General features: G+C 35.5%; 4 protein-coding genes across 6 annotated transcripts; 2 read left to right on the forward strand and 2 right to left on the reverse strand.

Moving 5' to 3' along the window:
• The first annotated feature begins 114 nt into the window (after positions 1 to 114).
• On the forward strand, positions 115 to 3,615 carry LOC107041647 (ropporin-1A). The gene is made up of 4 exons (XM_015262285.2): positions 115 to 478; positions 566 to 824; positions 906 to 1,381; positions 3,184 to 3,615. Exons 1-4 carry the CDS (start codon positions 223 to 225, stop codon positions 3,330 to 3,332), a joined length of 1,140 nt encoding a protein of 379 aa, XP_015117771.1. The 5' UTR covers positions 115 to 222; the 3' UTR covers positions 3,333 to 3,615.
• A 348-nt stretch (positions 3,616 to 3,963) lies between these two features.
• Positions 3,964 to 9,217, reverse strand: LOC107041642 (N-acetylglucosamine-1-phosphotransferase subunits alpha/beta). The gene is made up of 2 exons (XM_015262278.2): positions 7,955 to 9,217; positions 3,964 to 6,282 (listed from the first exon to the last, which is right to left on the reverse strand). Exons 1-2 carry the CDS (start codon positions 8,105 to 8,107, stop codon positions 4,234 to 4,236), a joined length of 2,202 nt encoding a protein of 733 aa, XP_015117764.1. The 5' UTR covers positions 8,108 to 9,217; the 3' UTR covers positions 3,964 to 4,233.
• Positions 8,245 to 14,309, forward strand: LOC107041644 (protein DDI1 homolog 2). Of its 2 annotated transcripts, none has more exons than XM_015262280.2 (6): positions 8,245 to 8,835; positions 8,915 to 9,124; positions 10,273 to 10,527; positions 11,950 to 12,255; positions 12,365 to 12,488; positions 13,643 to 13,744. In XM_015262280.2, exons 1-6 carry the CDS (start codon positions 8,574 to 8,576, stop codon positions 13,659 to 13,661), a joined length of 1,176 nt encoding a protein of 391 aa, XP_015117766.1. In that variant the 5' UTR covers positions 8,245 to 8,573; the 3' UTR covers positions 13,662 to 13,744. The 2 variants fall into 2 exon arrangements, with proteins under 2 accessions (XP_015117766.1, XP_015117765.1); XM_015262279.2 differs by having other exon boundaries at positions 8,246 to 8,835; positions 12,365 to 12,484; positions 13,643 to 14,309.
• LOC107041645 (inositol 2-dehydrogenase) lies at positions 14,224 to 23,589 on the reverse strand. Of its 2 annotated transcripts, none has more exons than XM_015262281.2 (4): positions 23,459 to 23,589; positions 21,092 to 21,337; positions 20,626 to 21,007; positions 14,224 to 14,822 (listed from the first exon to the last, which is right to left on the reverse strand). In XM_015262281.2, exons 1-4 carry the CDS (start codon positions 23,539 to 23,541, stop codon positions 14,364 to 14,366), a joined length of 1,170 nt encoding a protein of 389 aa, XP_015117767.1. In that variant the 5' UTR covers positions 23,542 to 23,589; the 3' UTR covers positions 14,224 to 14,363. The 2 variants fall into 2 exon arrangements, with proteins under 2 accessions (XP_015117767.1, XP_015117768.1); XM_015262282.2 differs by having other exon boundaries at positions 23,402 to 23,475.
• Positions 23,590 to 27,916: the final 4,327 nt, after the last annotated feature.

A 27,916-nucleotide genomic window follows, 5' to 3' on the forward strand; every position in this document is an offset into this window, starting at 1 on the left:
GTCAAGTCAATACTTGTTGTCCTAGCAACCCTCCGCTACTATGGATATCAACAATCACCCTATAGTACTCGAGTTATAGTTTTATTTCTATTGGGGAACCGTAAAATTCTGGTCAAACGCATTTAACAAAAAACACATCTTCCAATTATTGCTAAATCTTCCAATTAGAGAATTAAAAAAATTGCTTTTCATATCTTTGAATAGCGCTAGAAATAACTGGAAATGCCTTTAGTGGATAGTGCTTATTGTTCGAGGCCTATCAATATTCCACCGCATCTACCTCTGATTTTAAAACAATTCTGTAAGGCTGCTATCAGAACACAACCGTATGATCTTCTCAAATGGTCAAGCGCTTATTTTCGAGCACTCGCTGAGGGAATTGAACCCCCAACGAAAATCAGATTAGAATACCCCCTACCAGGAACAATATCTGGACTTACCTTAGGATTTTTAAAAGTGCTCTTACGTCAATTTGGGGGTAAATAATGGTAGTTCTGTAACAAACGACAATGCGTCTTCAACAATATTCTGGAATGATAATAATAATGCAAGTATTTTCCAACAGATTATAATAAATTATTTCCGCTGGAAGTGATTCTGCGTCGGTGGGACGATTTGTGCCTCGACCGTAGAGACTTAGACCTTATAATGATTATTGGAAAATTCCGACATAAATGTCAAGTAAAGAAATTTCTTGCTATTGCGGTAGGTCTTTTGGGTACCACTTTATTCGATACCATGCTTATGATTTGTGAACTATTCACATTGGAACCTGATGGTGGTTCTGCCATGATTCCTATCAGTTTATTCATGGAGCTTTACGGGTAATTTTGATAAAAATGAATGAGGTTTTTTAAGGCTTGACCATCGTCATTTTGTAAATGATCAATCTAATAATTATCCAGATATTTGGCTGGCCTGAAGTGTGATGGAAGTAAGCGAGATACAACAAAAGAAGATCCAAGTGAATTCCTCATCGTCGATTATCCAGGACCTACAGGTCTTCAAATATCTGGTGATTCCCATAAGAATCTGGAGCCAAAGGCAGTTTCTTTAACAAGCCAGGACACAGATGTAGACGTAGAATTAGACTGTGACAATTCAACAGAAAATACTGTGCATGACTCCTCCACTGATATTGGGGTATCGAAAGACTTTCAATTCGAAGGAGTCAATGATCATGTGTTAAGTTCAGGAAATCCGATACAGGAAGTCGGAATTACAGTTCATCGAAGCCCTGAGGCGGATAGCGAGTTACAAAGTGAGGAAAACAAGTCAATTTTTGATGAACATCAGCACAGTGAGTTAGAAGGACAACACTTTCATAAAAAAGGAACGAGTCTGCCAGCAGAATTGTCTTCTTATTATCCAAATATTCCAGGTATCTTCTGCGTTATAGAAAATTTCAGAATTTGAAAAAAAAAACGAAGAAGCTATATAGTTGAGTATTATTAAATCATCCGGCAAAATTTACACATCTCAACTAAACTGAATGAAAAACACATAATTGAGAAAATTAAACCAAGTAGTCGTTGTACACTGACAGAAAAAATTAATTTCACCAAGAGAATTTCATTTGATGATTTTATGATTTCATCGTGCATACCAGTTATTTCTTCTTGAGATACATTTGATTGGGAGAAATTGAACTTCTCTAGAATTGAAGTTCAGTTTATTTGTCGCAATAATGAGAGTATTTGATTTCTTTCTAGCCAAAAGATTACTAACTCCAGAAATTCGTTGGTTTACTACAAAATAAAAATTATTCTCACGAATAAACACGTTGTTATCTCAATCAATACGATCATAGATTGTTCCAAGTAAATTATAATTGAAGCGAGCATTTCATATGTCGAATCAGGATGAATATTGTTTTGCGGAAAAAGCTTTGAGATTGTAGTAAAATGTCGTTCAGTTGAAAGAAGTATATATTTCTTGACTAAAAAAAATCATATTGGCATACAATAACAGAACCACCGATTATGGCAATTCAACACAAACTTGGATATCACAAATTTCGTTCAACGTGATATACGAAAAGCTCAATTTAAACATCGGCTTCATTCGAGAAAACAACATTCAATTCATTCTTCAATGTAATCACCTCATAGGTACGATTTTTTGATCAATTCATGAAAGTAGAAAATTTCTCAAACGGAGTAGACACTAGGTTTAAAAAAATTGAACTTTTCCACTTTTGTGGTGAATACGTGTGACTTAATGTGAATAAAGAGGGTTTTAGTTGATTCACGTAAATGTATCTCAAGAAGAAATAGTTAATATTGAACGTAAGATATTATTTATTTGAAATTGGTTCAAGTATATAATACTTGTTCCAAAAAAGAGACATCTCAGCAAAAATAATGTTTTCTAGCAGTGCATAGTAGCCAAGATGGTTTCAGAATCGTCTATCTACGCAGATAGAAAAAAATTCTCGTTTCCAATCAAAATCTCTGGATTTTAGGAGAAAATTCTGGAAATAGGCAAGATTTTCACTTCTCACTAAACTTTTATCTAAAAATCATAGAAAAAAGTTCTTATTTTCAGTAATTTGATTATAGTAAAATCAAGAAATTTTTTCTTGATTTTACTATAATTGTAGCGATATTGAGGCACATTTTCTCATATCTTGATGAATCCTCGGTCCTGGAATTCAGAATCATAGTATTCTTGAATGAAAAACATTTACGTTTTCGAATTAAGAACTTTTGCATCCTTGAATTGATGATTTCATCTGTTGTAAAATTAATCTACTCATGTTTGGAAATGCTTTGTTATTCAATGTATATCACCTATCGCCTTGACCCAATCAATGTCGAATTAATGTTCAATTTTTCAACGATTTCACCTCTTTGGAATGTTCTTAGTTTAACAACGCAAAAGTTCTTAATTTAAGAAGACGGACTATTCTCACTTGTTATAATAAGTAGGTTTTTGATACTCAAATTGAGGGACTTTTCTTGTCCAATTGAGTGGCCATTTTTTTGTTCTCAGTATAATGCCTTCTAGAGCCATAATTTTCTTGAAATCCGTTTGGTTCTGGAAACTGAAAACTTTTCTTCTGTCTACTGATGACGTAAATCATAATAATGAAGCCCAGGCTCCACATACAGCCTGCAAATTCGAGATACGTCTTGTTTAATTCTTCATGAGGACACGTCAATATATTTGTTTCCTCCGTAGGAATCGGCCCCCGATTGAGTTCGGAACAGTTAGCAACAGTCGCAGTCTGGATGGCCGAATGTGCTCGTCTTCAAGGAGGCATGATAGGCCCTCGCAATCTCCGGCATTTTCAGTGTCCACCCCTAGATCATCAGGAAGCACTACCGTAGCAAAAAAATAATGTGCAAACCACTTACATTGATCACCACGTGCCTTAGGATTTGTCACATGGTTTTCACTGTTAAATTCTCAGTCATTGCGTTTATGAAAATTTATAGTATTAATATTAGTATCAATTTATAGTATTTATAGTTGTCATGTTGTCCTGTTAATACAATGAACGTTTACCATGTTTCAATAATTGAAAAGCTTTATATATCAAGAAAAATATGTTGTAGAGATATTTACAGATTCAGCATGATTAGTAGACACGCACGAAAAAAATTAATAGAAAAACCTAGCGAATTCGTTAGAAAATTCTATTGTATTGTATTGTATTGAATTCTATTGGATTTTATTTCTATTGAAATATGTTCAATAGAACATGTCAATAGAATTCGATTTTCCTAAATAACTTATTCTTTTCAGATGTTTTCTGTAGAATTTCCTGGGCTCAAATTTTCCAAGTTTTTTTCATTCTATTTTGCTTTTCTTTTCATCAAGAAAAACAACTAAAAAACTTGGCAAATTCCAACCGAGGAAATTCTACAAAAAATATCTTACTAGAATAAGTTGTATAGAAAAATCGATTTTTTTATTACTTTTTCTATAGAATATTTTCGTTTAAACATTTCAACAGAATCGACCAAAAGCTAATTGAATGTTCAATAGAAATCTAATAGAGTTGTCTAGCGAATTCGCTAGGTTTTTCGATTAAATGTTGCCATCCGTGGAGATTAAAAATATTCCCAATAATTAAAAATGACAGCGAAAGAAAGGACATTTTTTCCTGCTCGACTAGAGTTTTTCCTTATTTCAATGGTTTTGAGCAAATTCTTATTGTTCACTTGGCTTTGTTAAAATTTTTATGTGATCATATCACAGTATTGAAATATTCGATTCTCCACTGATTCAAACAATCAAACCGGCAATTGATCTGTTACGAAAAAATCTGCGTATTTGATGATAGAAAAAATGATAAATCGTAATAAAAATTAAAATACAAACTAACAACAGTAGAATATTTCTAGCTCTTGTCCGACTAGCCCTCCACTCATATAAATCATCGCGATGGGAGAACCTATTTCTGTACTGCGATGGTAACTCAAAACTACTTTTTAGAGGATATATCGAACGATAAAAGTCACTGAGGAGTGCACGAACCACTTCGTTTTCACTCTTTCTGGATGGATCTAAATCGTCATTGAGACAAATGAATTTTTTCGGCTCTTGTCGTATCTCATCCAGAATTTGAACAGTCATCGACACATTGCTAGTTAACATTTCGAAGATCTCATTTTTTCCAGCTTTCAATATCTCATGCTGATATCGTTGTTTAACACCAAACTGGTTACGAAGTTTCTTGGCAATTGTTTCACATTTCATTATTAATTCTCTCGTTACTATTGGTAGACTTGAATCGAGATAACGCTCACCTGGTGGTGCCTCTGGCATTGAATCAAGTTTAATTTTTTCCGAACAATTTTTTATGGAGTTTTCAAATTTTAATACAAAGCTATAGTCAAGAGGCAGCACATGCATTCTAGATAATAGTGTTCTTATTTCGCGATCTGACCACGTACCAGATCTATCAGTATCGAACTTGTCAAATAAGTCACCCGTTGAAATCAACGTTTTCTCACTTATCAAGTAATAAAAGTAAGAAAATGCAAACTGCATGTCTTCAGAATCTCTAATCGGATGTGAAGATGTTTTTTCAAATTCATTATGAAACTTCGAGTGCATCTCATCGACGATCAACTTATCAACTAGATGAGGCATGTGCGCCGGTACTCGACGTCGTTCAAACCCATAAGCTGTATTGTAAATTCGATTTACATAGAGAAGCGATTCAGCATAAGTGTCCAATCTTTTAGATTTTCTTTTCAAATGACTTGGCTTCAATTTTTGACTCAATTCATTGCCGTTGACATGCACGAGATTAATTATATCGTCATTTTTATTTTGGATTATTTTTTTATTCATTGGGTGGGCGAACTCGTATTTGAATGCATGACTTTCAGTTGTCGAGTCAATTTTTGTAACAGTATCATCATTTTTCGGAAGAATGTCTCCATTTTTCACTTGGTCAATTTGAGTTTGATCTCTATTCGAAAATAACATTGAGGTATTCATCTCCACAGGGGTCATATTAGAATTAAATTCATTGAAAACTTCGTGATTCCGTTGATTCTTCAGGATCTCCAATAATGTCAGAGTTTCTCTATGTTTGTATTGATTACTTTGGAGTAATTTATACGGATAATCTCCGTCCTCCTCGACAACTTCACTCTCAGTTGGACTTGGAGTTGAATTACAATCACCACCATCGTATTCACAATTTGTAGTATTACAAGCTAAATCGCAGGAACCATCCCCAACCCAGGACCAGGGACAAATGTCAGAGCAATCCGGGACCCACCATGCAAGATAAACTTTTTGTCCATTAGTTTGTGTTACAAAATCCTCAGGCCATACTTCACTCCCAAGTAGAACATCATCATTGAAATACAGGAATTTGTCAGACAATCCTGGGATTTTATGGATATGGCTTTCGATAGCGGGACTAGAAAATGTAGGTAAGTGACTTTTGTTCGGAAAAATGTCACCATGAGTGACTAGAGTCATCCTCGGATTGTCCATATCCAGCCAATTGGGGATTTGACCATTGGTCACGATGTAGACGTGTCTTACCCACGGTGCATACATCTCTAATGATCGCAGGGAGTACCTCAATTCGTCTTTGTCGTTGAATCTTGAGGCTGCACTGTTGACGTTACTCACGGGAACATATTTTTTCAGATCTTTGATGAACTTTGGATCAGATCCATTGACCCACGTGTATACCACATCGATGGGAACGTGTTGACACAACTTCTTTTGAAATGATTTACCCAGGATATTGTCATTGAACGAGTGAAATACAGCTTCGTATTTTTCTTTGCTCCATGCCAACCAGACCTAAAAGTGGGCAGTTTTTTAATAATCTCCACTCCTGATATCATCTATTAAGGATGTTCATCTATTTTCCGAAAGAAATAATTTTTGTGATAATAATTAAGAAGAATTCGTTGCAACAGTTTTGACAGAATGAAACAATTTTTTTCCCCTTATACACGAGCTCTTACAAGGAATTCACTCTTAAACTGCTAATTGATGTACCAGAAAATGCAAAAAATAAAAGTGGAGCAATGTGAAAAATTATTTTGTCTCTTCTTGTTTTTTTCTCTTTTTTTTAATGTTAATGACTCGGATTGTTGTGAGATGTGATGATTTTTCCTCGTTGAATATACAGTATTACTCTTTTGGTATGAATCAAAACAAGTGTGAAATTGCTCTTGTATTGTATATATTATAGTTATTTTTGCTAATAAATTAGTAATGTGCTTCCGAATCGTTATTTTGCACATCATTTCCTTTTATCATGTATAATTGATTGTTTGTTTCATTATATTGAATTGAATAAGATTTCTTTTACCTAATTTCATCAGATTATCAACTTAGTTGAATGTTACCAGCATCATTATTCTTATTATCCCTTTTTTTCTATACAACCGATTATCTTTTTTACAGTTCTACCTCTCCCCTCAGTTCTTCGATAAAATGTTAATAGAAAAATTTTATTTACACATACTTGAATGAATTTGGAACATCACATTTGAAGAAACCATCAGAAAGCTCACTTTCAGGGAAATTCATGAAAAATTCGAAATTTTCAACAATCATCATAAAAATCAAATCAACCAATATAGCTATCGTAATCATCTTTTAACTTCGACTAAATGGCATTAAAACAAACATTTTAAGCTATGATTGAATTCAGTTGAAGTCTGAAATACAAAAATGTCCCCGGAATTCTAATTTTTTTTTAATACAAAATTTTGGAAAGTTTTCGAATAAATCAGTTACGATTATTGCTATCGCCATCATCTTCGCACTTGGTCAGAGGGACATCTAAACAAATTTTTTAAGCCATCATTCAATCAATTTAGAAATTTTTTTCAGTTATCGTGAGACAATCAATTTTCGAAAAAATTCAAAAATTAAAAAAACTAATCGACGAATTAAATTTTAATTAATGGCGATTGATAGGGCTCAACAATACCGTCATTTGAAAAAAAAAAAAAGATTCAATTCCATCCATTCATTAGCGAATAATTAAAGAAAAACTTTACCACACACATACGTACGGATATGGTTTAAAAATTTCATTTTCGAACTTTTGGATCATAATGGGTGGATAGAACACAAAAAATCCAAAACTTAAATTTGAACGATTACAATGCTTCCATTCGAAAGCAAAAAAAAGTTGAAAGTGTTAAATTTACTCCATCCTCTCCTTATTCAATGCCAAAGAAAAATGTGGAGTAACCCCAATGTAATCTCATACTAATACCTAGATTTATTCTTGAATGATGTATTTTATTTCTGAATAATAATCAATTTGGGTTGGTGAATTAAAATTCTTGTCAACGTGAAAAACATTGCTCTACCTATATTAATTAAAAAAGAATCAAATTTTTTTTGAGCGCTTGCGCTTTCAGATAAACATCCTTACTAAAATTTGCACATAAATTTTTAATTGTAGAAAAAAATTTCTAACCTAATAATTTCTAACCTAATAATTTCTAACCTCTCCAAAATGTATAATCCCAACGAATATGCAAGTGAATGCCACCAGAATGATCAACAGTGAGTATTTGTGTGACAATAAATCATAACACCGTCTCTGTATCAACTTCCATGTGCTCATTATACCCACGATAAATTTCAAAGCGATTGTCATCACTCTTTCAATAATTCCAGTCGGTGGTCCATTGACGATGCCGGATGAATTTGAGTGTTTGAGACTGTTCGAGCTGGCGCCATCCCCTATCGATCTCTCGATATCGCAAGCACATTCTGTTGCCAACTTCGGATGAATGTTAAAAAAAAAGAAGGCGGAGAGATATATTTCAGTTGAGCTGGGATTGTTGTTTACATCCCCACAAAGAAGAAAAACTGTTTATCATTCAGTCAGATCTTCCCCTTCCTTTTGGCGAAGGAGGCATAAAAATTTTTTCAGTGTTATTAATCGAACATCAACACGCATCCTTTCTCAAGAACAACGAAGTAATATCAAATAATTGCTGATAACATTGACAGCTATTGTGTTGTTGCAAAATATTCAAAAATAGTGTAGTTAGAACTCGGTAATTGAAATAGTGGTGTTTTTTTTAATTTTTTTGCAATTTTCGGAAACATTATTAGTAATGAAGGTAACTGTGACGACTCTGGGGGACGATATATTCGTCCTAGACGTTAGTGAGGATCTGGAGCTGGAAAATTTCAAGGCATTTTGTGAAATTGAGTGCGGTGTGCCAGCACCAGAAATTGTTATTGCTTTTAATGGTAGGCCACTGATGGATGATAAAAAATCGTTAAAAGATCACGGTATCAAGGACGGCGATGCTGTTATTCTACAGCACATGCATCAAAGTGGCGTTGACCTCAATCCACAGCCCGTAAATGGAGGTAAGGAGCCATAATACTGTAACTTCAGCAGCCCAATCAAAGATAGGCAATTTGTTTATGGTCTTGTCCATTTTTTCAGCTGTTCCTCTACTGGATTTCAGTTCGATTAGGATTCCTGGGGCGGCTTCCAGTAGCTCATCACCTGCACCGGCTCAAAGGGCCCAGAATCCACGGAGCGAGGATGACCCTGCAATGATTCGTGATATGTTCTTAGCTAATCCTGATCAGCTGGCATTGCTGAAACAAAACAATCCTAGACTGGCTGATGCTCTCTTATCTGGGAACCTTGGTAATTAACATGTAGATCACAATAGACCTTTTCATCCTGAGTGTCACTAGATTTTCGGACACTTCTAAGGAATTTACAGTGGGGCAAAATGAAACAGTCAAAAAACGACTGTTTGACGCAATTCAAGCAAAAAAAATTTTTTTATAAAATTTTCTTTTTATATTTTTTTTTATTAACTTTTTTTTATTCTTGGGAGTACTGATGAAAATAACAATTTTCCATTCAGTAGAATGGAAAATTATTGAGAAGTTTTGACGGGAGAAGTTTTTGTCAATGGATTAATTGAAATGAAAATGAAACAACAAAATCCAAAGGCCAGAGCAAGGCCCAGGAGGAGACCCAGATGGGGAAAAAGGAAAATGTGATGCTGAATTTCAATCGAACGAAAACAGAAAAGTATAATCAGCCTCATCTAATCAATTGAATTATAGGACGAATAGAAAATGATTATTCTCCTCAGTACTCCCAACAATAAAAAAAGTTAATAAACAAAATTTAATAAAAAATTTTTTTTAGCTTGAATTCCGCTGATTAGTTGTTTTTCGTTTGTTTCGTTTTGCCCGACTCTCCCCATCAATCATAATTTTTGAGGGCTCAAATCTATATTATCTTAAATGTCAATATTTATCAGAATTTTTGATCATTTTTCCGAAGATTTTTCAGTTCGATGAATGGAATAAATATTTCTCCTTGATATCCAGAATGAAAAGGTCTATTGAGGGGAGAATGGGAGGTCTCAATCGCAAATAGTCCGAAAAATCTTCATTTGATGAATATTCCACTTCACCAACCCATATGCTTGAAAATTGAATTTGACGATTACATTCAATGTAGCCATTGGCATGAGGTTCATATAACCTCATGTGGTTCATAAACCACAAGTTCTAAATATCTGCTATATTCAGTGTACTTTCACACATTGCCCTTTTTCAAATTATTTCCATTCTTGGAGTTTTCTTGTAGGCAAACTATCAATTCGAATATGACCTGCAAAGCCATTGCAACTCAATTTTTTTCGTCCTCAGAAAAGTTGGTTTCATAAATTCCCCTGTCAACTCAAAAATAACTGGATTTTTCTCAAAAATGAAAAAATTAGATTTTCGGAAAATGGCTAAACATTATATAATACGAATTCTGTTATTTTTCAGAAAGATTTTCAGCAGTTCTCAAAGAACAAATCAAAATCCGTGAAGAGCGTCAGGCACAACGTCTCAGGATGATGAATGCAGATCCATTTGACACAGAATCCCAGAGACTCATTGCCGAAGAAATTCGACAAAAAAACATTGAGGCAAATATGGAAGCAGCGATGGAGTACAATCCAGAGACATTTGGCACTGTCGTGATGCTTTACATAAATTGCAAAGTCAATGGATTTCCCGTCAAAGCTTTTATCGATTCAGGTTGTTAGATTTGATTTAATTCAGTAGTCATGTGGCGAAACGAGATGACTGCATTTTTTAGGACTTCAGTTTTTTGGGTATCTCAGAATCCAAGAAAAACTCTGGAATTTTCTTAGGCACGTGCTTTATGAGTTCTTATTACGCTCTACGCGGAGAAATCTAACAAGTCTTGGTTGAACCAAAAAATCTCAAGATGTTAATTGTCAAAATAGAAATTGTTTCGTTTGAAAATACGAATCATCGCTCTGCTATCAACAACGAAATATTTGACTCCAAAGGCGGACCATTCACGTGAGATGGTCTCTTTTCAGGATGAAAATCTCTCCTTGTTCTTTTGTTCTAAAGTTAAAGCTTGGGTGGATTATCTTTTGAACATGATCTTAGCTGTTTTTTTTTATTTTGATAATCTGAAATGATCTCCAATTGCTATTCAGTCTTACATAGCCCTGGAGTCTCCAAAATTATGATTGTACAATCAAAAAAATGTTGAAAAAAAGCTGTACATTTTCAAAGAGCGTTTTTGACTAATATGGAGAAATAAACCCGATAGGGAGAAAATTTCAAATTAATAATTTGATGTATCTATTGTTAGGTCGTCATTTGTCATAATAGTTAATGGCTGTCAGATCCTTAGTTACCATGATAAATTATCCATTTACTATTTCCTCTCTATCGAACTTATTTCTTAATCTCTATTAAAAACGCTCTTTGAAAATGTTCAGTTTTTTTCTACTTTTTTTTTAATGTACAATCATAATTTTTAAAATAAAACTTACTTACAAATAGAATTAGTAAAATCCAATGGAAATTGCGATATATTTTACATTATGAAGATGGAAAATCAATCGAGATAACGTTCGAAAGATAATCCACCCGGGTCTTGATCAAGAAATATTTTGTCAACCATATCATAATTTTTATTCTATTCCAAATCTTTCAAGAGCAAAATACGTATAGCATAGAAAAGAGCGTAGAATAATGAATAGATAGTGTTGGAAATGAGCTTCCCTGTTTGCTAAAAAGAAACTCTTCAAATGAACTTAAGTTTTTTGTACTCTTGGTTATTTTCAACTTGGATTTTTTTTAAATCAAATAAGACTTGTTTGAAAGCATAGTTTTTCCTCTCAGTGTACAGAAAAATCCTCAGGGTAATTTTTCCTTCCACCCACAGATATTTTCAAAAATGTTTTACAAAAATATGATGCTACCAAATTCTTTGTCACGTTGCACCAATGAATTCTTTTCACGTGACGCAGTGAAACAATACCACGTTCTTTTTACAAGATCCTAAATTTAGATCACACTTCCAAGGGTGTTGAAACATAATTTTTTCGAAGACTGCACTTAAATTCGAATAATCAGTTCGAAACACTCGAAGAAATGTAAAAATAATATTTTTACACTTTGTTCTTTCATCTCCAGGCGCACAAACAACTATAATGTCAGCAGCATGTGCAGAAAGATGCCACATTATGCGTTTGGTGGATTCACGATGGGCTGGTGTTGCCAAAGGCGTGGGCGTACAAAGAATCATTGGACGCATACACATGGTTCAAATACAGATTGGAAACGATCATTTAACTACATCCTTCAGTGTCCTCGAGGAGCAACCGATGGATATGTTGCTTGGCTTAGATATGTTGAAACGTCATCAGTGTTGTATTGACTTGAAAAAAAATATCCTAAAGATTGGAACTACAGGAACAGAAACATCTTTCTTGACTGAAGGTCTTTCTTTGTCTCGATTTTATCGTTCTATTGATAATTATTTCTAGTAAAATCGTTTGTTCTCTCGCTGTTGTCCACTCACTTATCTATTTTAAAACCTATTTCTCAGGGGAATTACCAGAATGTGCGAGACTAAGTGGGAATAATGATGCGGGTCTGGATGAAAGAGATTACCAAAAAGTACTGGAGGACAGTGTGAGAGAGGCAAAGAAATTGAGGCAAGGGCAGGGTAAGTAAGTATCTGTCCAGGCTATCCCTTCATATTCCTTAGTATTCCTCGATTTTTTCCTCACCATTTTCACAACATTATGTTCCTAATACATACCATCACACAATGAGAATAAGTGCCACCTTTCTCCTTCTGCCTGGACGTAGAACATTCACATAATTATCAAGAAACTAATTAGAAATCGTCAAGAACTGATGGACAGACTGAGAGAAAAAAAATATATCAAAGCAATTCTACCACATATGATATGCACATATGTTTATACATATGTATAGTTTTCTGGCTGCATAAGCCTTCAGGTCTGAGTAAGCTCAAATAAATAAATTTCAAAAAAACATTGTGTACGGGGCATCCCAGTAGCTGAACGTTACAGAACTTTTCCCATCATAAATATATCAGAATGAAAAAAAAAATTCAATCTTCAATATCTCCGTTAATGATTGAGTTAGAGAGCTCCGTTTGAAGATGATTTGGGGGTTTATGGTCACTTTCATGGCCCCAAATCTCAGGGGTTTCATGGCCTCGTCGATGTGTTGATGAGAATAGAGTAATCGCAAGTGTCAAAAGGGAGAGACGAACGAAGTTATTGCAAGGGTCTAATGAGAGCGATTAATTGAGTAATCGCAAGGGTCAAATGGAAGAGACCAACGTAGTTATCGCAAGAGTCTAATGGAGCGATGAATTGAATAATCGTAAGGGTTAATAGGGAGAGGCGAATGAACTTATCGCAAGGGTCTAATGGAAGCGATTAATAGAGTAATCGCAAGGGTCATACGGGAGAGACCAACGTAGTTCAATTCATGATTGATTATCAATTCATCGCTCCCATTAGGCCCTTGCGATAACTTCGTTCGTCTCTCCCGTTTGACCGTTACGATTACTCAATTAATCGCTCCCATTAGACTCTTGCGATAACTACGTTTATCTCTCTCGTCTGACTCTTGTAATCACCCACCCATGGTCATGCCCATGGCAGCGAATACCGGTATTCATGGCCGCGTCATGACGAGTGGCGTACGTATCAACCCGAATTCTCACTTTACTTTCTAACTGGGGCTAGGAGTCATTCAAGATTTTCTTCTCTCAGCCTAAATCAGACGTTCCCTGAACTACGTGAAAAAATAGAATTAGTTTCATGGCCGCTCTGATTTATTTTAGACGGCCAAGGCACGAATAATTCAGCTGCCTCAGTGTCCAACGCATCAACGAATCCAGAAACGACCGTATCAACCAGTGATCCATTTACTGAGGCTAGTGTCAAAGCTATCGAAACTCTTGGCTTCCCCAGAGCCGAAGTTATTGCAGCATTACGTAGATTTAACGGCGATGGAATGCAAGCGACGGCTGCACTATATGCCAAATCGTTAAAGTTCTGAATGCACTTTCTCGACTGCTGATACAGTTAATAATTAGTTGACTTTGTGGGTGAAAACGGAAATGACATTGAATATGGGGTTTGGGACTTTTGAATAATATAACTTGTCGTCTATGAAATTTAAAGGAGCTAATACTTAAATGCTCTATAGATATGAACGACTGAATCATTGTGTTCTATGTATGGGATTTAAGATTGGCGTAAAATTTCGTTAATTTTTTTTTATTTAGTATGAAATGAATGATTCAACTCATTGCTGTATTTACCAAGTGAGCATTTGCCTAAGAGTTTCACAGGACAAAAACAATACAAAGTGAAAAATATAAAGGGAGAAAGGGAGATATAAATAAATGTTTGTACCGAGTGTCTGCGATGGTACTGCTTTATACATAATGTAATTTCCTTTATCAATCATTGCAGGCAAGATGAAATTAAAAGAGATGAAAATTATAGGAGGAATTATTGTCACAGTGTTTTGTTTGAACATTTGCGTACATCAATTATTCACTGAACGACTGGGAGTTCTCCAGCATTCCACTTGATTTCAATCATTTTTCCAGTCCTGGCAGAGTCTTCACAAGCCGAAGCAATTCGAGAAACAGCAAGGACTTCCTGGGGTTTCACATTAAGCTCGCGTTTACCCAAAACAATATCCAGAAAGTTGTCCATCTCTCTACGATATGCCAATCGAAATCTGCTCGGGAATGAGTACCAGATGGGTGCATGTCTAGGTCCATCATGACCGTATTGAGTCTCTACGCAGTGGATTGGTTGTTCATTCTCAGCTCGGATCATTCCTTTCGGTCCAAACGCTTCAATACGCATGTCGTATCCATAAGCTGAATTCCGAGACAGATTTATCATCCCTAGAGTACCTGAAGGGAATTGAAGAGTTGCAACAACGGTGTCCACGTCATCGATTGCTTTTACTTCGGGAAAATTGGCAACAGCTTGAACCGAAACCTTGAATGAGACGAAAATTTATTAATTTTTCATGTTAAATCAAATTATAGGGCCATATTATTTACGCTTTGGTGATGTCAGAATATGTGGAAAATGAAACACTTTTACATCGGTGTAGAGAAATAGTATATAATGCAATGACGGATGTGTGAAAAAAAGTATCTATTTGCCAGAAGTCAGTTCCTGATTTCGAAAAGCTCATGGTTCTACAAGGGATGATACTGAGAATCCGAAAGTGTTGATTTAATTTTAGAAGGAAAATCTCCAAAATTCAGTATCAAGAAATTAAGAACTTTTCAAGGTGAAGGCCTTGATTTTTATTGAAAATGAATAAGTTAATAGACTGAAAGCCCTCGGGCAATGGCCATTTGTAAGAATGTATGTATCTTGCAGTAAATAACGTTAAAAGTTAAGTTAAATAAGTAAATAATTAAATAAGGACCTTTGTGTTCTCAAACTAAGAACATTAAAAGAACGATAGAATTCTGGAATAATTGAGCATTAATTGGGTCAAGGTGTCAAGTAATATACTTTCGATATGAAAAATTTATAAACATGAGTAAATTAATTTTAGAACTTTGGAAATTATCAACTCGAGAACAATAATGTCCCTGATTCTAGAATTCCAAGGATCATACGTTAAGAACCAAAAAGTTCTGAATTCCAGATCCAAGATTGCTTTATAATAAGTGCACATGACCCTCAGTATAATTATACTACATTTAGATAAAATTTCTGTTGCGGATACCACAGTTAATTACCAGCAATATTAAGTCTTGAATAAATGCAGAGTAAAAAATCTCCAAAATTAACCGTATATGAGCAAAAGGAAAGAACTTGCTCGGCCTCTCCAACGGACCGCCATGAGCGTAAATGTTGCACCACTATCACCACGCAAATGGGTGTTGGTGGTAACGGGAGGGACCCGGTACCATAAAACACCAGTAAAACGTCACAATGAAAAGGAAGGAGGCGACAGTCCCTTTCATGAACAAACGTAGAAGGTGACAGATGTATGCATTTGATTACTGAAAAACAGAGAATTTCGACGAGACTGCTGTACAAGGCACTAAGAAAAAAGAACAGAGGCGCTGAGGGAAATACGGAAAACCTATGAATCATCTAAATCCCCTCCGTTTTATGCACTCTAACAGTCAAAAACGTATCTTATTAAGTGAGTTGAAAAGATCTCCAAAACTAACAGCGCCCGAGCCGAAAAGAAAAGGCTTGTTTAATCCGTCCAAAAGAACCCCGGGAGACTAGGTGTTGCAATGGTACCAACACTCGAGTGGGCGCCGGTCTAATACAAGAGACCTGGTACCGTAGAATTTCCATAAAACTCTTAGAGGCGGCAGATTTTTAAATCTGATTACCGAAAAAATGGAAGGATCCCACGAATCTGTCCTGTGAGGTACTGATGGAAAACGGAAATACTACGTGAAATACCTTACCGACAACCTATGAAAAGAAATGGTAATTTAAATTCCCTCTGATTTCTGCACGCGAGCAATGAAAATGCGGATTTAACCGTACGTCCCCCAAAGAAAGCGGCCTATGCTTGAAATAATAAAAACCTCAAAGTCAATCACTGACAGGTAGATGAATGCACTGCACCGCTACGTACTCGAAAAGGGGAAATCAAAAGGCAGGTGATATCTCTGGATTATTCAGTTATTTCACATTTTCTGGAAACCAAGACACTTTTAATATATGATCGTACGGACCCCTCTTTGGATTGCTCTAACCAGACCACCCTTCACACCTTCGGTAGGGTGATGCAAGCAGATTCGTATATAAGGAAGCGATTTTGAACGTTCCTTCTTCATTCTAAAACTAAATTCTATGACAGTCACTACGCACCACGTCACTTTGAACGAGATCTAAACATTGACTCTATTCACTGTTTTCCAAATTTTTATTTAAGACAGTCTTTGTATCGTCGTGAAGCTCGTACTCTTCGTAACGACTTATCTCTGGTAGCCTTCAACTTTCACGGTGAGTACTAATTTCTTTGACTCCATTTTTTATTCACCGACTCTGCGACGTGGACGCAATTGGTATGAAAAAAAATGCCGTGTTTCCGATTGTCCTGTCGATTTTTTTTTGAAAAGGAGTACATGAGACCAAGCTCTCATAAAATTTTTAGAGTGATTTCATTTTTTTTCAGCGAGTTATGATTTTTCAAAAAATTGCACTTTTTCCACTTGAATTTTCATTGTTTCAGAAAAAGACGAAATAATTGAATTCAATCATTAGGAATCGAATTTTTGGTTCGACACATTGAAAGGTAGTTGGAAAAGCTTCAAAATTAGTGCAATTGAACTAAATTTATTCAATTTTTAGAGATGTTATGACAAAATTAAATTTTTTTTTTCAATCTGCAATTACTCAAAAACTATTGTTTTTTTATCTGAAATTTTGGGGGTAACTTGGGGATATAATTACCGATATTTTCACGCAAGGAAAATAATTATTTTGTAGTGGTTATTCGTTAAACGAGTGATTTTTTTTAGAAAAACTCATTTCCGGGAATAATGCGCACATGACAAAAAAACAAATTTTATGACTAGTAATAGTTGAAAAAGTGACTTATTTCAAGCCATATTCCACTAAGGACCATATAACTATCCACCTGTACGTTACAGTGAGGAGGGGTCAACTTAACCCATTGCGTCGCGTAAGTCTCAAATCGTCACGGTGTGAGAGGAGCGGGGGGGGCGTCCGAGGATTAGTGCGTCTTAAGGATAATCNGGGGGGGGGGGGGGGGGCGTCCGAGGATTAGTGCGTCTTAAGGATAATCGAGCGAGGAGGAAATGTAGGAGGTGAGGCGGAGGGATTTCTATTGTTTTCCTGCGGAAAACCAATCGCTGAACAAAATAGTACATTATATGCTCGAACCTTGGAAAACAGATCACCGTCCCCCACGTGCAAGATTGCCTTCCGAGCCGAAGGCGAGGATGGCAAGCACGTGGGGAAGGGTGATATGGTTTCCATGGCGAGGTGTGTACATTAATTTGCGCCACGAAATTGGCGTTTTGCAGGTCCCTCGACACGAAAAAATTTTTCCCATTCGGATTCAAAATTCAGGCAATATTAGGGAGTATCTCCGGTAATAGTATATTGTGCATCAAGGGCGGAAAGTCATGTTTTTCCGCCCGAGGTGCACATACTATTTTTTAACGCGCCTGCAAAGGAAAGTTCGTATTTTGCTCTTTGATGAGCGAAATACGGAGGGAGGAAAGTAAGTACTTCCCGCCCTCGGGTGGAAAGTACTCACTTTCCGCCTGCTCATCAGAGAGCAAAGTACGAACTTTCCGTGCAGGTGTGTGAAAAAAACATACATAGCTCCGCTTCGCTCCGCGTCCGTGAATCTCTGCCTACAGCCGGAATGACAAAAAATGTTGAATCAACTTGTGAAGACAATTTTTTCCTCAACATGAAATTCATATGAAGATGCAGACCCACGTGGCATCATCAAAATGGCTTCGAAAGAAGTGGAACTCAAGCTTCTACCGACTATCATTCCCACACTAAGAAAAAAAATTAGTTTTGCCAATATCCGTTTATTTAAGAGAAGTATTCATTTTTTTGATAACGTATTTCTCCAGTCGAGTCATTCCCAAGAAATACTCATTATAGGTTCCAATTATGTCAATTATATTGCTCTAGAAGATGGCCATGTCAGTTATGACCTTGAGTGAACTCCCTTAATAATTATCAACATTAAAAAATTAATCGAAATTCTTCCTTGCGGAAAATAAGAAATTTAGGAAAAATGCATAATCATTGGAGTTCATCCAAGGTCATGTGTAACATAGTCATCCTCTAGAGCAATATGATTGTCATAATTGAAACCTAATCAGGTTTGCCTGGGCATGACTCAATAGGAGAAATACGATTTTGAAAAAATAAATACTTCTCTGAAGTAAATGGATACTTGACAAAAATAATTTTTTTTTCTTAGTGTGGAAGTGATATTCAGTAAAGGCTTGATTTCCACTTCATTCGAAGCCACTTTCATGTCGTCATGGAGGCCCGCGTCTTCATATCAATTCTCTATTGAGGAAAAAATTTGCTCTACAAGTTGTTTCAACATTTTATGTGAGGCGACAATCTTGAAAAAGTCAAATATCCAGACTTTGGCAATTCCAAAACGATTAGAAAATGCAATCCGTCGAAAATTCATTGATTATCAAATAAGTCAGGATTCTTAAGTGTCCGCGCCTTCATCGTCACGATCAGATGAATACTTATATGTTTTGAAGTGGAATATGGCTTGAAATAAGTAACTTTTTCAACTATTACTAGTCATACAATTTTTTTTCGTTGTCATTTACGTATTGTTTCTGGAAACGAATTTTTCGAGAAAAAAAATCACTCGTTTAACAAAGAACGACTGCAAAATAGTTATTGTCCTTTGGTGAGAATATTGGTAGTTATGTCTCGAAGTTACCCCTAAAATTTCAGATGAAAAAAAAAAATTACGAGTAATTACAGATTGAAAAAAAAATTGATTTTGCCATAACGACTCTAAAAATTGAATAAATTGAGTTCAATTGCCCTCATTTTGAAGTTTTTCCAATTACCTTCCAATGTGTAGAAATAAAAATTCGATTCCTAATGGATAATTTCACTCATTTCGTTTTTTTTTTTCAAACAATGCAAATTCAAGTGAAAAAGTGAAATTTTTTGAAAAATCATAACTTGCTGAAAAAGAATCGTATCGCTCTAAAAATTTTAAGAATTTGGTCTCATGTACTCTTTCTAAGAAAAAAATCGGCAAGACAATCGGAACCATGAAATTTTTTTAATTTCCGATTTGACGTAGAATTGTTCGTATATGAATTTGAAAAATAAATATGAAAATAAAATAGTAAGAGATTATAATATTTGTGGCCGCTTTTGTATACTGAAACCGTTAAAAATATATTTCGTCATTAGGCCGAATGAAACTTTTCTGGCAAATATGACTTGCAGCCCGAACCCAAGGCGAGGCCGTGTAGTTTCTGTGAAGTGCTATATGACGGCCGGAATCACAAAATAGTATATTTCGTCACTAGGTCGAAAAAAACTTTTCTGGCCAATATGAGTTTGCAGCCTGAGCCGAAGGCTAGAGCGGCAATCATATGAGCTAGAAAAGTTTTTTTTGGCCGTATGACGAACAGTATTTTTTGTCATTCCGGCCGTGAGGCAGCGCAATCTCTGCCTACGGCCGTCATGACAAAATAGTATATTTCGTAACGAGTGCGGAAAAGAGTTTTTTGGTTCGTGGGAGGTTTATACGGCCGTCATGACAAAAAATATTGTTCGTCATACGGTCAAAAAAACTTTTCTGATGAATATGATTGCAGCCCTCGCCTTCGGCTCGCGCTGCAAACCTCATATTCGCCAGAAAAGTTTTTTTCGGCCTAATGACGAAATATACTATTCTAGCTCATATAATTGCAGCCCGAGCCGAAGGCGATCGCAACGTAAATGTGGGAGCCATCAAGTGGTCTCGAAACTGACTACTCTTGAGGGCCAACTAATGAAATCAAGGATAACCCAGTGATCTCATTGGTTGAGCCCCATCATTGGTTCCCTCCGAGGGATACCATTGGTTGTACCCCAAGAGTAGTTAGTTTAGTGTCCACTTGGTGGCTCTCGCATCTACGTTGCGAACGTGAATTACCCTCAAATTTTCAGAAAATGCCACAGTGTTTCATTAAAAATGGATCCTGAACACGATCCAATCCATTTCGATTCATCACTACTAGATTGGGCAGTGGCTACTCCAAGATTAGATTAAGAAATGTAAAGAAACCTTGATTGGGTATTCGCCAAGGAGCCAAGTCATCAGATCGATATCATGCACCATGCAGTCATGGAAAATGCCTCCAGAATCCCTCAGATACTCGATTGTTGGCATCGGTGAATCTCTGGAAGTAATTGACATGATCTGCACATGCCCAACTTCTCCTTTGCGAACTCTCTCTTTCACAGTACCATAACTAGGATCGAAACGACGATTGAAGGCCGTGAAAAGTGGTCGGCCAACTTCTTTAGCCACGTTGAAACATTTTTCAGAACTCTTGCGATCTTCCGCCACGGGTTTCTCACAGAATACACTCTTTTTACTTTGGAGTGCTTTTGTTACGATGTTTTCGTGGGTGTACGTTGGTGATGCTACCACAATGATGTCCACACTGCGAGTAATAAGGACGAATGGAAATAGTTATTCCTGCTTTTAATATTAGTAGAAGGGTTCTTGCGTTTTCTTTCCAACTTACTGAGAATCTTTAAATACAACGTCTGCTTGCTTGCTATTTAGGAAAGTAACATCATTCAGTCGGAAATGCTTTTTAATTTTCGGCCATTTCTCTTCCATATCATCAATTACGTAGAGCAGCTTCACTCTTGGGCTTTCCACGATATTAGCCAGATGGATAGTCCCAGCACGACCAATACCGAAGATGGCGACTTTGAGTATCGGATCAGATTGTGATTCACATTTAAGAGCCAAATCATCTTCGAATCTGAGAAATTTATATCTTACTGAATGCAGTGGTCCATATAATATTATTAATTACACAGTTCGGCAAAATTGCGACCCTGGCTCTATATTAAATTAGACAGATTGAGTGAAAACAAAATGAATGTATAATTTTATATCACAAGAGTTCATGCTCCTGATACAGCAATGTTGATGTCTCCTTGGTCATAAGTAAATTATTTAAATTTTATTTTTCTCCTAAATAGTTTTCCTTAAACTAGACTTGAGACCAGTATGGCTGTTTTGCTAATGAATTAGCAATTTGCTTTTGACTGATAAAGTGGAGACGAAGATATACCAGCCATGAAATCTTAATATGATCCTTAAATGTCGCAAATGTCTACCATGACCTCCATATGCCGTGCTTAAACATCTAACAGAAGCCGACTAAATTAAAATTAAAATGGTTTAAACTTCCACTGAACATTGATTAAACCTTGGTTAAACCCTAATTAACCTTCGACTATTAATATATCCCGACTAAACCATAACTAAACCCTGACGAAACTCCGAATAAATCCCGACTAAACCATGATTAAACCTCAATTAAATGTTGTTTAATGACATGATTTAAAAACAGCATATTCGAACTCCTGAAACCAAAATTAGTCATCGTCATACAAAAAAAATGGAAATGTCAGAATTGACGAATACAATGCTTCCATTCGGAAGCAAAAAATGTTGAAGTGCCCAAAATCACTGAAAGCCGTTGAATTGAAAATTCAATAAAAAAAATAACGCGTGCACCAATCGGACTGAAATAAAATTTTAAAAAATGAGGGAATTGCGATTTATGAATAGACAGTTTTTTGTGATCGATGCACGGAATAAAATCACGCTGCAAAAAAGTCATAGAATAAATATGCATTGATATGATTCTCATTTTATGTTCATAAAATCAGTATTTGGACGTGGAGGAGGCGATTGTCCGTCAATTGCTCTCCATGTGAGTTATTCTGGGTCCAAGTGGATATACCATTCTCCCACAGGACAGGCTGGACCTCGACAAGGGCAACAAGATGTTTCATTTTCTCCAAATCGGCAATCGTTTGCACAATAGGTTGCATATTCAAATTAATCAATTTTAAGTGGAATAAATGTCTAGAAATGTCATGAAACGTGAAGAAATAATGTTTTTGAAAAATGTCTGCATGTGTGTAGATATGAATGTGAACATGTGTTCGTACGTCCAAAACTGACTCCTTCCATGAATCCTGACTTCATTCCATTCATTTTCACATCAGGATAACTGAGAAAGCCATATAACATGAGTATATCTAAAATATCTAAAATTTTAGATATTTTAGATATTAAGCATAACCAATAATAATAAGAATAATTAATGAATAATAAGCGTTTTTTAGTAAGTAAGATGGAAAAGTGGTGAAGATGTAACGGAAGCTCTTTGTATTCCTCAGGGGAATTCAAATAAAGAATATATATATAACATGAATATATGGTTTTTCGAGTTTATTTTATAGAAATAGGGGAAAGCTACTATAGATCATTCACGAATGGTCATCATGGGAAGTATGATTTTTCCATAAATAGATAATAATAACTAACGATATTTGTCATGAAGTATGAGTGGGATTGGCCTTAAGATTTTCAAAAAACGGCAATCCTTATTTCTCCATTTTTTGAAAACATACATTGGGATCCATTCGGAATCCTACTACCAATGAAATTGATAGAAATGAAAATAGGAGGAAAAACAATGCGTGGAAAGTAGCAGTTATATGTAATCTGTCAAATGGCTTCTGTCACGCTGCTTGTTTTTGAATTTTATTACAGTCCGATTGGTGCACGCATTATTTTTTTCGTTGAATTTAGAATTCAACGGTTTTCGGTGATTTTGGGAAATTTAACAATTTTTTTCCTCTAAAACTACAAGGTCGAGAGGAATTCTATTAACGGATTCAGAATCAGCGGAATTTAATTCTTCTAATGCTGGTAATTTCTTCTCTAGGAGAGACGGGGTCGAAAATTTGTCGGACTGTGTTATGGTGAATGGTTAATGCCAAAATACCACTAGAACATAGCTTACCACTTCTAGGTTTTGAGCATGCGATATATTTCACGTATTATTATATAAAAAATTTACATTTTATAGAGGTAATCCTCTGCGGGCGCTGGGGGACGTGGCTTTGTGAATGGTGAAGCTTCCTTGAATTTAGCAGTAGCCATTACTTTATTCACAACTCAGATTATGTCTCCAGAGTTTCACTTGTAACTGATCGACGTTTTCCGTGCAATAACTATTTATGAAAGACGTTATCGTCCAACAAGATAATTTAAAAAAATGGTGAACTCTCGCATATGAATTCTCGTTTGATAAGATATCGAAAAGTTTCCTGACTTATTTGATTCATGTAATAAACATTGAAAGATCAAATTAGTTTCAATCCTCTTCCATGACGTCTTTGATGATAACAATTATTTTTCATTCACAATACTCAGATGAATTAAGAGTTTCATTTAAAAAACTGGACTCCTTATACGTAGTGCTTGTCGATACCAATCTATAACATTCCACTGGATTCGATAGATATTTTATCGGATAATAGGGATAATAATGTCCCCGATAAAAACAACTATTATGTAAACAATTATATTTAGGGTATTATCTAATATATAGCATGTACGTGTCTACTATCTACAGTCGACTGATGACTTTGGGATCTCCAGAAGTAAAAATCATATTCTCGACAATAAGTGGTAGCACTAAACGTTGATTATTTAGTATTAATTACTAGACATATTTCATAAATTGTAACGTAAGACTTCACTCTTGGAAAAAGTTACTAAGTTCATCATTGGAATGGGATGCTGAGATAATTAAAAAAACTTAAAACTGGGAAGAAAAGGCCTCGATAGAGTATCTACACACTAGAGTTCGCTGCCGTTTCAATCTTGTTTGAAGCTTTTTACTCTCTTCAGTGATGTATCGGTCATAAAAGATAAAGAGGTCCATTCTTTATGGCATGGATGACAAAGAAAAACATACCTCGACAATGATGGAGTAAATATAAGGAAAGCAATTGGGAGATTGTTTTTGTCTTCATATAGCATAGCTATTTTTGCTAATAAATTAGCACTATGCTTCCGAATGGTCATTTCACACATTGTCTTTTATCGTATATCTTTTATCGTGCATATTATTATATTTTTTTCAATTGGATTTTGGTATAAATCAAATGAAAGAATGATGCTTTCTATATTATTTTGAAACTTCGATAGAATGGCGCAAAACTTACTATAATAATAAGGGAAAACAATTGATAGACTACTGTAGAGTTATCAGCCGTAGCCCGGTGAATTATAAATATAAAACTGATATGAAGGTCTCACATGGCCCCGAATACTGCACTCTGATTTGTCGAAATCAGAATTAAGGAAATTATCATAAAAATCAAACCCACGGAAAAAATTTTCCTCAATATCTCGAAAACTACATGACTGAATTGAATTTTTTTGATGTCAAAATATTCCTTATAATAATATTTATTAAATCAAATCACAATATTGCTATGTAACTGGGACAGTTTGGTAATATTCGGCATTTGTCGTTTTTATGAGAAAATCGTTCTGTGCACGATGACTCCCGAAAAAATTTAGATGGCATGTTTTCAGTTTTCGAGATATTCGGGTTTTCGTCATTTTTTCAATTCAGAGTTAATGTGGCGTTCCATAATACGCATAAAATTTAGAATAAACATCTGAGATTCTGGCTACTAATTAGTATTATTGAATCACATTTATGTATACAATTTTGTGTCGATCGAATCACTACATTCTGGTATGGAGCAATTCATCCAAAAATCTTTTTTTCTAAAAAGTCACACATTGCTATTTTATCGATTATTTCCGCCTCTGGGGGCTTATTCTCGAGTTGGGTGAAGACAGATTTGGGTGTGGACGAGGCTTCGTTTACGGATTGCACATGTTAATCCTGCAGGCGATAATCAGTCCCCAGAATGACTTAAAAATTCATATAATAAAAATTTATGTCTTTTTCTATTTTATATTATGTAATATTTGATAAAATAATGACGAAAACGGGAATCGGCATGGAAAAAGAAAATACGAGAAACATTTATCCTAGAACCATTGCTGCAGATCCATTCGGAAGCCTATTACCAATGGAATTGGTAGAGAGTGAAAGAAAGAAGACTAATGACGTATAAAGTAACGGTTACATTGCCTCTGTCGACTAGGCTCGCAACCCTACTTGTTTTTAGTTTAGGTCTAAACATTCAATTTTTGACACTGCTGCTACGATCACCTCGTGCCGAAATAGTTATTTTCATCACAAGGTCCACAAAGTATTTTCTGACTAATGTGGCTTTGTATAATCACATTCGTCAGAAAATACTTTTGGACCGTGTGATGAATGCAATTTTTCGTCAGAAGGCCCGTAAACCGTGATCAAACCGAGCGAAGCGAGGTTAGAATCGCGGTTTACCGGGTCTTCTCACGAAAAAATATTGTTCGACATATGTGAGACGGGAATTTTTAGCTTGTGTGATTAGCAGGGCCGGCAGCTTCACACTCGTGAAAATTCTGTCTAAGTCGTATCGAAATATCCTATTTAAGAATTTTTGGATAATAATAGGTTGATAAACCGAAAAAAATCGAAAACTTAAATTTGAACCATCACAAAGCTTTTATACGGAAGCCAAAGGGTCAATAACTGGAATATATCCAGAAAAACGGAGAGAAATATTCAATAAAAATTACGTAGGTTTTCCGTAATTCCGGAGCGAAATGTGGTTGTAAAAAATTTTACGGAATTGTCAGGGAATTTTTCCAGAGCGTTTCATAATTTTTATCTGAATCTTCTATGAAAAATTACGATACCGTCTAAATTTTTTGAGTCAATTCCGCGATCGGTGAGCGAACTGTAATTTTTACTGAACATTTCTCTCCGTAAGGACAAGTTGTATTCTAGTCCCAAATGATAAATTTCAACAAAAAATTTGGAATTTGAATATTCTTCGACAAGTATAGTGGATTGAACAAATTTTTTGGAACAAAGAAACAGCCCTGACAAAAAACTGCTTTTGTTCTTGCAATATGTGAGAATAAGGGTTCTACCCTGGCGAAAAAGACTCCTTAAATCTTATTTAAAAAAAAGGTGTAATCGGAAATAGTGACGTTATTGCCGTTCCGCCCTCTTCCGATTAAGATAAGTGTGTTGCATGAATGAGCAGAATGATGACATGAACGAACCAAAATTTATTTGTTTTATTCATATATCGCTAATTGATATCAATTTTTTATGCTTAAATGCCTAGAAGAAAAATAGTGAGCGGTTGAAAGCAAAAGGGTTTGAGGGGAACATCCCCAAATCTCACTGCTATTGAAAAAATCGTTTGGGCTGAGGCTCAATACGGTTTAGGGGGACATTCTCCTCAATTCCTATGTCATTATTTCTCGTCGACTAGGCTGAATGGGGGCATAAATAGACCAAAATTTATTTATTTTATAGATATATCGCTAATTGATATCAATTTTTTATGCTTAAATACCTAGAAGAAAAATAGTGAACGGTTGAAAGCAAAAGGGTTTGAGGGGAACATATCCAAATCTGACTGCTATTGAAAAAATCCTTTGGGCTGAGGCTCAATACGGTCTAGGGCGATATTCTCCTCAATTCCTATTTCATTATTTCTTCTCCACTAGGCAGAATGGGGACATAAANAGAAAAATAGTGAGCGGTTGAAAGCAAAAGGGTTTGAGGGGAACATCTTCAAATCTCACTGCTATTGAAAAACTCGTTTGTGCTGAGCCTCAATACGATTTAGGGGGACAATCTCCTCATTTCCTATTTCATTATTTCTCTTCGGCTAGGCTGAATAGGGACATAAATAGACCAAAATTTCTTTATTTTATAGCTGTATCGCTAATTGCTATCAATTGGTTACGTTTAAACGCCTAGAAGAGAAATAGTGAGCTGTTGAAAGCAAAAGGGTTTGAGGGGAACATCCCCAAATCTTACTCCTATTGAACAAACGTTCGTGGTGAACCCCAATACGGTTTAAGGGGACATTCTCATCATTTCCTAGTCCATAATTTCTGCCGCATTAAGCAGAATGATAGCGTCAAACGGATCAAATTTTATTTGTTTTATTCATATTTCCCTAATTGAGATCAATTTGTTAATGGCTAGAGAACAAAAAAAAATATTGAGCTGTTGAAAGGAAAAGGGTTTGATGGGAACATCCTCAAATCTTTCTGCGACAGAATAAACGTTTTTGCTGAGCATCAATGCGGTTTAGGGGGACATTCTCCTCATTTCCCATTTTATTATTTTTCTTCCACGCACATTGGTGACAATTATCTATTTTTTTTCCATTCCATTTTAATTCTCTTCCCTTCAGAAAATCAAACACAAAAATTTAGAAAATTTGAGCCGAAGTAATTCTATAGGAACTCGATTTCTATTGACTTTTTCTATAGAGTATTTCCTATCGAATATGTTAATAGAGACTGCAAAAAACTTATAGAAAATTCAGTTCAAATCCAATCGAATTTCCAAGCGAATTCGCAACGATTTTCT

Source organism: Diachasma alloeum, unplaced genomic scaffold, assembly GCF_001412515.2.
Source record: "Diachasma alloeum isolate Michigan unplaced genomic scaffold, Dall2.0 Dall_scaffold_00370, whole genome shotgun sequence".
Taxonomy (NCBI): Eukaryota; Metazoa; Arthropoda; class Insecta; order Hymenoptera; family Braconidae; genus Diachasma; species Diachasma alloeum.

Excerpts from the sequence above, each read along its gene's own strand:
- LOC107041647 (XM_015262285.2), top strand. The coding sequence starts at position 223 with ATGCCTTTAGTGGATAGTGCTTATTGTTCGAGGCCTATCAATATTCCA. Across the intron at positions 825-905 it reads TTATTCATGGAGCTTTACGG|ATATTTGGCTGGCCTGAAGT; the intron begins GTAATTTTGATA and ends ATAATTATCCAG. Across the intron at positions 1,382-3,183 it reads TTATTATCCAAATATTCCAG|GAATCGGCCCCCGATTGAGT; the intron begins GTATCTTCTGCG and ends TTTCCTCCGTAG.
- LOC107041642 (XM_015262278.2), bottom strand. The coding sequence starts at position 8,107 with ATGACAATCGCTTTGAAATTTATCGTGGGTATAATGAGCACATGGAAG. Across the intron at positions 6,283-7,954 it reads GGATTATACATTTTGGAGAG|GTCTGGTTGGCATGGAGCAA; the intron begins GTTAGAAATTAT and ends GCCCACTTTTAG.
- LOC107041644 (XM_015262279.2), top strand. The coding sequence starts at position 8,574 with ATGAAGGTAACTGTGACGACTCTGGGGGACGATATATTCGTCCTAGAC. Across the intron at positions 12,256-12,364 it reads AACATCTTTCTTGACTGAAG|GGGAATTACCAGAATGTGCG; the intron begins GTCTTTCTTTGT and ends CCTATTTCTCAG. Across the intron at positions 12,485-13,642 it reads GAAATTGAGGCAAGGGCAGG|ACGGCCAAGGCACGAATAAT; the intron begins GTAAGTAAGTAT and ends GATTTATTTTAG.
- LOC107041645 (XM_015262281.2), bottom strand. The coding sequence starts at position 23,541 with ATGGCTACTGCTAAATTCAAGGAAGCTTCACCATTCACAAAGCCACGT. Across the intron at positions 21,338-23,458 it reads GAGGATTACCTCTATAAAAT|ATTCGAAGATGATTTGGCTC; the intron begins GTAAATTTTTTA and ends TAAATTTCTCAG. Across the intron at positions 21,008-21,091 it reads GTTGTATTTAAAGATTCTCA|TGTGGACATCATTGTGGTAG; the intron begins GTAAGTTGGAAA and ends TATTACTCGCAG.